This window comes from Cyprinus carpio, chromosome B21, assembly GCF_018340385.1.
Source record: "Cyprinus carpio isolate SPL01 chromosome B21, ASM1834038v1, whole genome shotgun sequence".
In the NCBI taxonomy this organism is placed as follows: domain Eukaryota; kingdom Metazoa; phylum Chordata; class Actinopteri; order Cypriniformes; family Cyprinidae; genus Cyprinus; species Cyprinus carpio.
The window spans coordinates 19,611,359-19,623,403 of NC_056617.1; the positions used below are offsets into that span (position 1 = coordinate 19,611,359).

At 32.9% G+C, this 12,045-nt stretch overlaps 1 protein-coding gene across 2 annotated transcripts in view; it reads right to left on the minus strand.

Moving 5' to 3' along the window:
- Positions 1 to 3,924: 3,924 nt before the first annotated feature.
- The window catches only part of LOC109086805 (gamma-aminobutyric acid receptor subunit beta-2), a 78,425-nt gene continuing 70,304 nt past the window's right edge, over positions 3,925 to 12,045 (minus strand). Inside the window, exons 9-10 of one of the 2 annotated variants that reach the window (XM_042747922.1) lie at positions 11,773 to 11,913; positions 3,925 to 9,600 (exon numbers count right to left, since the gene is read on the minus strand). In XM_042747922.1, the coding sequence (XP_042603856.1) occupies positions 9,253 to 9,600; positions 11,773 to 11,913 (489 nt within the window). In that variant the 3' untranslated portion in view covers positions 3,925 to 9,252. The remainder of the gene's footprint in view (positions 9,601 to 11,772; positions 11,914 to 12,045) is intronic. The other variant, XM_042747924.1, reaches the window with a different exon arrangement.

A 12,045-nucleotide genomic window follows, 5' to 3' on the forward strand; every position in this document is an offset into this window, starting at 1 on the left:
CACTCCCAGGTGTAAGGCTCATGTCACACTATTTTACAGCGTGCAGCTCAGTTGAGTTTTGTGTGAGGATCATTATTTGATGCAATGTTGCTGCTGATTTAAAGTGACATATCGGTCACTTAGTTAGAATGCCTGAGAAGCTCCTTTAGAGACAAACATATGGTACCTATCAAGGTATAGTTAAGGCAGCTCACTTTGTGTTTGTACTCCTGTAGAGTATTGCAATTTTATCAATTTATTTACTGAAGCAGGAAAAGGTTTTTTTATTTATTTATTTATTTTTTATTTTTTTGTGAGAATGAAAAGTGAAAAGCTTTAAGAACTAATTGGAACGCAAACCAAACTAAAATTGACTGCCAGTTCATGCATATCTCTGTTTCTGTGTGCATGCATATTTGAGCATCTAAAATTGGCTCGTGCATGGCATTCAGTGGCTCTGCTCTTTTGCTGGTCTACTCCAGGTGTTGAATAATACATTGCATTTTACTTTCACCACACTGCAGATAAATGTTTATGCAAGTGCAGGTTCTGCTTATTTGTGTGCTCATGCTCTGAAAGTGATGTCTTTGAACCGATGCCCTGTTCATTCTGCATTAATTATATATATATATATTTGCAATGTTAACACTGCAGAGAGCGCAACAGTCGAGTTCCGGAAGTAAACATTCCATTAATTTTCTCCATAGGCAAATTGATTTTAAACCTTTTGATTTTTAAAAGACAGAGCTATTGTGAAATCAAAGATTGTTAATCGATTGTATATGCTATTGTTGAACCAGTCTATTTGCATTAATTCAATTTATTTTTTACAAATATTCATGTCTATAAGCGGAATTCATAGTGGAAAAAACTACATTACCCATGATGCTGAACAGAAAATTCCCCTCTACTAGTCAGAAAGTCCCAGATATCTTGTAACTTGTACTCTCAAAATACTGAAATATTTGTATTTATATGTATATTTTAATGCTCTGTTCCTGTAGATACAACCAACAACTTTAAATGAATAGTTCATATTTCTCCTTAGTTTTTAATTTGAACAATGCCATCTGCAATGCTTCATGGGATTGTAGTTCATTCCCTCATTAAAGCCATGAAGTACACAGTCTTATACTTTTTTTTTTTTTTTAGCTTTTAGCCTTAACATTTGTAATGATGTTTTACAATTCCTAGTCCTCAGGATAATGTGTTAACCCTGGGTAAATCATGAGCAGGGAAAGCGTGTGAAGTCTTACCTTATCTATTGTCTACAACTTAAACTGGAACACTAGCATACTGTATGATGACCTTAAATTTAGCATCCTTTACAGTCTTACAACTCTATTGTAATTTTGACAGTTCAACAGCAATTTAAACGAACACGTCTCTGTCTCAGGTTTATGAGTGAGTTTCGTAGCACGTTGTCAGTGTGTATCATCAGCTCATCCTATATGAACAAAATACTTGAGGGGAACTTCCTTCAGGATTCATGCCCGGCTGTACCTTCAAGCATCTTTTTAAATATAAATGAACTCAGTGGTTACATCAGTTTTCCATTCATTCGGAGCTGTACAGATTGCACCTCTTGTCATCCGACATGAAGGCGCCGGAGGGATTTTCTCACACATTATAGAAAATCCACTGCAAAGTATATAGCATGCACAGTTCATTTTTGCTGTTTTTTCTATAACATTTCATACAAACCAGTTAAGTTACAATGCACCTTTTAAAATTAATTTTCAGAGAGGAGAGAGGATACAGTAATACGTTTTAGTTTAGGGACCAATTCTCACTATTAACTAGCTGTTTATTAGCATGCATATTACTAGAATATTTGCTGTTTATCAGTACTTATAAAGCACATAATAATGTCTTATTCTGCATGACCATATTCTAGATCTCTTAATCCATCCAATACCTAAACCTAACAACCACCTTACTAACTATTAATAAGCAGCAAATTAGGAGTTTATTGAGACAAAAATTAAGTAGTTAATACTTAATAGTGAGAATTAGTCCCCAAACTAAAGTGTCGTTTTTTACAACATGGAGATCTTGTCCAGGGGCCTCGTTTATAAAATGTTGTGAAGAAACCGTACTAAATTTGATCTTAAGACGATCTCTCAAATATGCATATGTGTGATCCACAGTGCCTCTCTTTCAGATGTGAAATCTTAATCATCGCAAATGATCTTGAACTTGCACGCAACTGAATGGTTTCAGCTCTCTGCCTTGTAAACGGCTCTTAATTCATGTCATTAATATGTAAAAGACTGCATTAACATGTCAAAGCCAGTTTTTACAAATATGAGCGCTGGTGTGGATTTAAACACATGCACACTCTAAGATCAAATCTGAGCGTATGCACACTTAATAAATAAGGCCCCTGGTGTCTGATCATTCAGTACAATCAATTTCTCCATGTTACAAGAATAAATCACAAATTTAGTTTGTGTATGCTTTCAATATTTGTTTTACTTTATTATTATTAAATCCCACACAGGGTCTACCAACATATCCATACTTGGCTCCGATGTGGAAGCACAGAAATGTAAGTCAGTGTGGCTTTTTTTCTGGAACTGCATGCCTGAGGAAGAATATCTTTGCATGATTCTACAGATATTAAACATTCACAGTATCCAGGAGGGAAACATCATCATGGTCTGTGATCTTATACTTTTCACTTTCATGGGGAACCTCTGGGCATGAACATCAACGACTATGTGGATGATGTTTAAAAAAAAAAAAAAAATCATTCATTTTGCCATATGTTTTCATTGAATGCACGTTTATTGATGAAAATGATAATACTAATAATAATAAAAACAATAATACAATAAATAAAAATATTAATTAAGGTGGGAAATGCAGTTTACAGAATTATTTAATTTATTAGTCATTTAATTATTTATTATTATTATTATTATTATTATTATTATTATTATTATTATTTTATAATAAAATATTTTATTTTTTTAATCATCTTGACATTCCAATTAAACTCTCAGTTCAAATTTTCAAATTCACACTCAGTCAGGGAATTCACACAAAAATACTTTTTTATTTAACTGAATTAACTTGTAAAACTAGTCTAAACCAAAATTAAAATCTAATAGGTCTTATAAGTTGAAAATAGAAAAGTACAATAGAGAATAAATTAAGATTTTTTTTATTCCTCTTTTGTGTTTGTTTGTATTTATTTTTTTATTTATTTTCTTGTCACTCCAATTAAAATGGATAGAATTTTTGTGTGTGTGTGTGTGTGTGTTTAAAAAAAGTAATCAAATTTTGCCCAACTTTTCTCTACAAATAATAATTGACATTGCCTGATGTGATTTTGAGGCCAAGTTCTCTAATTCAGTATTACATTTTCTTTGTTTCCCAATTGTTTCTTTATCTGTGTATTGATATTTTCAGTTGTGGAAAGTGAGAATTACAGTGTAGCACAGATTATAAGAGCCTCAGATGGTAAACACACAACTGACTGAATTGACTTTTCTTTTTTTAATACTGTAACATCATATTCAGAGCACCAATTTTGGCTGTGCATGTGTGAGGCTGGCTTGAGGACATGCATTTCAGTGAAGTTCAGAAAAGGAGCATTGCACAAGAAAATAATCACATCATAAAGTGAGAATCCGACAGCTTTTGGAGTTTTATACAGTATTTATTGATGGTTCATAGATTTTTGAAGATTATAACAAGATTGTTCCTGTTAGTCCATATGCCTCTGCTTGGCGTCAGAGAGCGCTTGCTGTTTTGTGATGCTGTGAGATATCACTACGACTCCTCTGTGAATGGAAGCTAAGGCTTAATCTGTGAACATGTGCAAACACACACTGTCAGTTTGCCATCTTTACTCCATCGTTCCTAAATGACTTTCTGCTTTTGTTGGAGTATTACAAATATATATATATATATATATATATATATATATATATATATATATTATATATATATATATATATATTATATATATAATTAAATAAAAAAGTAAAATAAAAGAATGAGAGGCACAAACAAAAAGCAAAGCAGTTACCAAATGTTTATATTTTCTCTAGCTCTCAGAAACTAGTGCTCACACACATTCATAGACCATTTCCATCATTTCTGCGTCTCTGTCTCTTACACACACAATCATACAGAATGTTCTGTTAAAACAGCTAACAAGGCCTAATTGTGGCATCTAGTCATTTTGGGACCTGAGATGGAAAATATAATTACAAAATAAAACAAAGGGGAAAAAAAAATATTGATACCATTGCAGCTTTTTAGAATGGCAGAGTGTTTTAGATGAAGAACATCAGAAAGAGAAGGGACTATACAATAAACAAACAAACAAACAAAAAATATATAAATAAATACATGCAAATAAACAAACAAACAAATAAATAAATGCCTTAGTGGGTATTGACTTGTTATGAGAACATTCTGTCTCTAATACACTTTATGCAAGTCTTAAGAATGAATGACTAAATAAATAAATAATATTTGTTTACTAAGGAGAGCAAGTGGCAAGTTTCAAATTATTTACATTATTGATTTATCACCAAGTATTATTCATAGCATTGCTTCATAGTAACCTTTGCATTAACCAGTAAAGTACAAACCAGAAAGTTTAGAAATATTACATTACACGTTGTTACAAAGTATTTAGTATTTACATGAACACTCGGCTCCAATCAGATGTTTAGTACCATAATTTATATTTACACCTAGAAATTGTTTTTGAAATATATTAAAATAAGCCCTAATGCCCAAATTCTCCTTACGTCATGTCCTTTAACAATGTACACCACCGAGACATCTTCTACAGCTCAGATAAAGTTGCAACAACTTGTAAAGAATCGACAAAGAAAATAATTTCTGCATGTATGAATATACAGTATGTGAATAATATGAATTGTTTTGATGTTTTAAGCATTGCTCTTGTGCAAATAATTGTGACAATAAATGAACAGCAGAAAATATCACAATGTTACACTTAATTGTTACATAATCACCATCATTATGAATATACAATCACTATTAATAACCTACTGAATTGTCCACAGGCTGGTAATTAAATGCATTCACACATTTCTGATCCTTGAGTCCAGAAGCTGCGCTTATTATCATATTATGTTTTATATCTTCATATAGTTAAATACCACTAATTTATGTCAAGTTCCTTCTGAACTTTTCTTGAATCGATTTAGAAATATGAATTGCATGGTACCAGTATTGCATGCAGTACAGATGTGAGGGATGCATGATTAAACATGAGTAATATAAATATGTTTCTTGATTTCTGGCATGCTTTCAAGTCCACAGTTCCCTGGTTATGAATAATGTTTCATCAGATCACTCAATAATTAATTATTACTGATAATCAAAGGGTTTGAGATATAAGATGATAAATTAAATCATAGTAAATCAATGTTAAGTTTTACTTCCTTGAACTTTTAACTTATTTTTATTTAAACCTTGCTGTCTTTTTATAAAAAAAATAAAATAAAAAATAAGATAAATAATAATAATAAAAAAATACAGAAATCATCGATTATTGATATACTGAGATATAAAATGCCAAACTTCTAAGAAATCTTGTTGAGCATGATACGCATTGTTTGTATCTTTGTGACTGTTGATAAAATTAAAACTGCAGACCTTTATGGAAAATGTCTTACATGCAGGTCCATCAGGATTACATATATTTATAAATGATTATGAGAGATGCACTATACCATAAATAATAATAATAATAAAAAAACTAATGAAAAGTAAATGTATAAATAAAGATGTGTATATGCCTTCTTGTTAAATCTGGTCAGTATTGTGCTTTTATATTTTTTCAAGCATTGTAAAGCTGAACTATATTCATGTGCCCTTCTCACCGGTGGAGGACGCTGAGCTCTGATTGGCCCTTTTAGATGGATTTCATCATGTTTCATGATAAAATTACAATATTGGTTCTGCACCACGAGCCCCTCCACCATTTCAATAATTCACTGTTTTCAGTTAATTTCATATGTAAACACAGAGCTACTCTCTTCTTCTGAATACAAAGAGCATTTTAACAATCCTATACAAGAGATATTTACAGTACATAACACAAATAGTGACTTCGTCTTTGTGAACTCTTTTTCATTGAAGAAGCCAATGAAAGCCAATGAAGAAAGAAAGAAAGAAAGAAAGAAAGAAGCTGAATTAGGCTCAGACATCATGCAGACCGTTTGAAGTAGTGTTTACAAGATATTAGATTATACAAGTTAAGGAGATTTGCCAGATTTACTAAAGACTGAGAGGTTCATAGCACTGAATCTGGACGATAGTTAAACATTTTGTTTGAGGCAGTTAGCAGCAGCTAAACCAGTGCAACTATATTGTCTGCGTTGATCTTTGTCAGATAATGTGTTATTAGTTTTGGATTGTTATAAGTTCTGATCACAATGCTGATCGCAATCTTCGTCGATGTTTCTGTAAAACTGTTAACAGAGATGTCTGTGCGGTCGAAGTCAGATTTACCTGCTAAACGTTACACAGTACACGAGCAAACTGTAGTCAGTCACTTTACATGTCATTCGTCTCTTTTGGTGTAAACATGCAATGATGCGGGAGAATAAACTTGGTGGACCAGACTTTTTTCTCAAAGTTAGTAGCCTGAATACCAACCCGTTCTCACACCAAACCTTCAAAAAATAAAAAAAATAAAAGATTCTACACAATGTACTTATTATATGTATGTGTGTATATATATAAAAACCTGTCTCTAACCTTAACCGTATCCCACCTTAATAGCAGCAAACATGTTTTTTTTTTTTTCTTTTTTTTTTCTTTTTCATACAACATTAACACAATAAGTTCACAATACCCAACAACGAACCTTTTTTGGAGGGAAGTGCATATTATTCAAAGATACCTAATATAAGTGGGACCCGAAATGGATTATGCATTGAAATCTTTGCATACATCTGTTAAAGTAGAAATATATTTATACTTAATAGATATTTTTGAGCATGTAACCCCACCCCTACCCTAAACCTAACCACATTATAAAACATGTAACGGTCAGATAAAAGTACAGTTACAGATGACCAAAAAAAAAAAAAAAAACATTATGGCGAATGGTGATCAGCTTTGGATCTGTTCCTCACACAAAGCAATCATTTGGCCTAGGAAGACTTAGAATATGTATAATTTTTGTACCAAATTATTATGACTATACTGTAGTCATATACTGTGTTTATATTGTGTTATATTGAGAAATGATTATGTTTTGGAACAAGGGTTGAGTTAGGTGCCCAAAATATAAATAATCTGGGTAGCACTTTATTTTACAGTCCTGCTCCGCATGTGCTTACCAAATACTTATTATAATAACTGGTAATAACTAGGTACTAACCCTGAACTGACCCCTAATCCTAACCTTAACCCTTGTAGTTACTACCTGTAACATAATGATAATATGGGGTAAACAGAAAAAAAAAAATAAAAAAAATAACATTGATGTCATAATGAAAAAAATAACAAGTGTCTCAAAATATTGATGATATAGATGATAATTATCAGTATTCGGTGACTTCGGAGTGAGGACAGGTTGAGGCTACACACGATGGGCCAGTTTTACTAACCAGGCAAATTAGCGCGAAAAATGCAATTTCAAAGCAGCACAGATGGGCGTGGAATTTACTAACAACATGCAAATTAAAGAACACGGATGCATCATCTCATTTACATATCGACCAACGCAATATACAAAGCGCAGCACAAATTAGCATAGTCGCAAATGAAGAATAAAGAAATAAAGTATGCTGAAAAGAACCGTAGGCCAAAAAATGAAGGGTTGTGAGAAGTTTTGATAGACCTGGAATTGCGTGACTCCTAGTTGAAGGTTCGAAGTCGTCTTTTATGTCCTGAAGCAAATTAAAAATAACATGGCTTGGCAAATGATATGCTCGGATAATGTGTTCTTCTGGCATTCTTAATAAATTAATAAATGTGAAAAAAAACAAAAAAAATCATCTCTGTTTTCTTCAGTGCCTCCTTCTCAGCAACAACAATTCAATTGCCATTTCAAGTGCAAAATAGTTTAAGACATGCTTTTTTGGGGCCGTTAAATAATGACGCAAATGCCATTAATTTGAGGAGCGAAAATGTCAGTAAAACACATTGCTTAATTCCTTTGAATATTCTCTTCCCATAAATTTTTACTCCTACAAATGCATATTCAATAAGGTCAGGCGTTTTCAGAGCTAATTCTTCACTGCGCATATTTAGTAAAACCTGACAGTATTATTTTAACGCCAAAACACGGTTTGTGCTGGCGCAAGCTGTTAGTAAAACTGGCCCATTATGTCAAAGTTTAGCTGGTCAGCATCCGGTTAACCCATGCTGGGCTGCGTTTCCCAAAAGCATCGTAAGCTTGTGCATGTTCCTCTGCCACTGCTCCTGCTATCAGCCAATAAGCATTGCGCTTTATCAGTCACGTGACATTTACAGCTCAAGTGAACCGAGTGCTCATGAGAATGAGTGGGAATGCTAACGGAGAGATTAGCTGAATAACAAATTAAATCTATGAGTGCTATCAAATTTGGGATTGCGTCATTAATAGTAATGCCTTCAATTTCCAAAGCAAGAAATTAAACATAATACAAGCATCGTGGAAATATAAAGCCGGCAAAGGTGTGAGGATAAAATTTAGAGTACAGTATTTGAGTGAAAAGTTTTATCAAAATAAACGAGGTTACGTAAAAGTGTGTAATAAATTCTCTTGAATAAATAAACCATCTGTGAGTAGAGAAGTAGAAAATACAGCCTTATGTTAAAACTATTCATAAGAGTCTCTTCACTCAATAGACCGTGAAAACAAGAAAGATTACAAATGAATGTATATAAATATTAAATTATCCAGTGCTGCTCTCTTAGAAATGGCTAAAAGGGCAAAGAACTGTGGACGTCCATGTTTTGTCTTTTTTTGTTGGTATAAAGATAACTAATTTGCAGCAGTAACTGTTTTGATAATTTGGCAACAAAACAGATCTATCGATTTTAAAAAATCTATCAAACCAAACGCAAGCGCACTGAAAATGATTGATTTTTGGAGCAGGCACCATTTGTACTTAACCTCTTTAGAGTATCAGTGTCAGCCAGCAATTAAAGTGAACCCAAGGTCAAAGAGAATTAGTCCTGATTTGAATTTGTCAACATAAGTCCTGCTTGTATTGCAAAATCAGACAGAAGAATATACGGACATAAAAATAAGTGGCGCTTCTCAGACGGACTGGAATCCAGTTAGTTGATATAATAAAGCCAATAGACGACGTTGAAGAAGGAGAATACGGTGGGGAAGATCATTCTCGACCACTTGTCGATTGAATTGACGTCAGTTAAGTCAGGGATGGTGATTTTAAGCTGTGAAGTGCGCCGCCGTAGCCGGCTCTTCTTCTGAGCCACATGGCGTTCCAGCGCATTGTGTCCAAAGTTGTGTCTGGCCAGGCCGGCTTTGCGATACTGCAGCGAGGTGCTGTCGAAGGCCAGCATGGTTGCACGGGGGTCACCCAGACCTAGGCTCAACTCCGATGTGCCCATTTCATTCTTGATCTCCAGAGGACTGAGAAGGATGTTTTCATGAGGGTCCATCTAAGACAGAAAGACCCATCAATAAGTTAGTGCTGATAACGGTTTTCCTTTTTTTTTTTTTTTTTTTTTTTTTTCGGTTATACTGTTAATGATTTAAATAGTCAGGACAATCACAGATTGTTTCTAAAGGTTTTTCTTTCTTTTACGAAAATTAGACGGTTACACTTTATTTTGAAAGTCCACTTTAGACATTCCACTAACTAACTTTGCAACTACATGCCAAATAATTCTCATTAATTTGCAACTACATGTCTACTAGCTCTCAGAGTAGACTGTTAGGTTTAGGGTTGGTAGAATAAGTTGACATATACTTGCAAAGTTTCTCACAGTCAGTATGTTGTATGTTGTGGACCCATTAAAATAAAGTGTATATAAAGGTATTAAGCAGATAGTCTACGAATACTCTATGTAGTTGCAAAGTTACTTACTGTTAGTAGAATGTCTAAAGTAGACTATCAAAATAAAGTGTTGAAAATTAAACTAAATAAAAAATGGAAAAAAAAAATGTAATTGCGGCTTTTTATCATTCAAATTATTTCTCGCAACTGCGAGTTTACATCTTGAAATTCTGACTTTTGTTTCTCACAATTCTGAATTCTTCATTTATCATCAATTTTGAGATATAGACTCTCAATTGCAACTAAAAAAAATGCAATTCTGATGGGAATTTTTTTTTTTCCTACAATGGCCACTTAATATCACGCAGTTCTGACTTTATTTCTCACAACTACAAGTTGACATCTTACAATTCAGACTTTTTTTTCTGAATTGTATGCCACACACTTGCAGTCGCGAGAAATAAAGTCATGATTGCAAGACATAAACTCATAATTTTGCCATTTTCCTTGCAATTCAGACTTCTTTTTTTCAGAATTGTGTGATAGATATAATTTTCAATCGCAATTTCTAAAGTCCAATTCTGAAGGGAAAAAATATTTTATATTTCATAATATATGAGATAAGAAAAAAAAAAAAAAAAAAAAAAATATATATATATATATATATATATATATAAATATATCAAGTTTATATTTTTATAATTCTGACTTTATAACACAGAGTTCTGACTTTTGTTTCCCAGAATTGCATGAATAAACTCACAATTGTGAGATAAAAAGTCACAATTGCAAGATATAAATCGCAGTTCTGACTTTTTATTAGGTTTATATAAATTTTTTCTTGCAATTCAGACTTATTTTCTCAGAATTGTGTGATATAAATTTTTTAATTATGAGTTATAAAGTCCAATTCTGGTTCTTACAACTGCAAGTTTATATATTACACATTTCTGACATTATTTCTCAGAGCTGCAAGATTATACAGGTATATCATAATTCTGACCTGTGCTAACATGCAATTGTGAGTTTATATTATAAAAAGTCAGAATTGTGACTTTTTTTTTGTCAAAACAAGAAATCAAATGCTGACTTTCAAACCAGTATTTAACACATATTGAGACAAATCAACAAAGTGCCAGTAACACACAGTGGAAATGGGTTGGTACACACGAAGATGTAAAGCAAAACTAAGACATGGTGGTACATATGATGGTATTTATGCTATATATTGCTACAAAATTATTACCTTTTGATGACAAATAATAGGGCATCATATTAAACGAGCAAAAAAGTATTTTTTGAAATTGTTCTCCGTCAAAAACAGATTGCTTGTTCCTTTCTGAATTGTACTTTCAAAGGTTTTTGAGAGGGGATGATGACAATGGAGAAAAAATTGGTTGTGTTCTTAAAGGAATAATTCACTGAAAAATAAAAAATAAAAAATAAAAACAACAGTCTGTCATGATTTCCTCACCCTCATGTCATTCTAAACCCATCTGTCTTTTTTGGTACACAAAATTAAAACAGAACACTGACGCGCTCCAATAGGACAAAAAAAAGTACCATAAAAGTAGTCAATTTGACTTGTGTGAAGTCATCTGAATATATACAATAGTTTTTTTTTTTTTTTCTAATAGACCACTGATGACCTTCCCTCAAGAAGAAAGTCATTAGACAACATGAGAGCGTTACAATTATGACAGAATCTTCTGTTTGGGTCAACAATTATTTTAAGAGGAAACAAGGAATCGCAAAAAAAAAAAGAAAAGAAAAAAGGCTCAAATAAATTTGCTGCATTGTATGCCGTTACTCTCTTGATGAACTTTTTCAGTACCTTATTTTTTGAATCGCCTAGTCCTAATGCTGCATCATCCACAAAGATCGGTTCCCACATGGAGTCATGCGCGTCAATATCCCTCTGTTTCATTCTGGCATACAGAGCATCGTCTCTCTGAACTACATTTCCCACCAACCACTGAAAGCATACAAAATCAGCACTTTCAAAGCAGTCACTTCAAGAGAGGTGGTGAAACTTACATGTTGGGCTTCTGTGTGAGGCAATGCTGGTATGTTGTGGATTGTGCCTGAAAATCCTAAAATCCTAAAT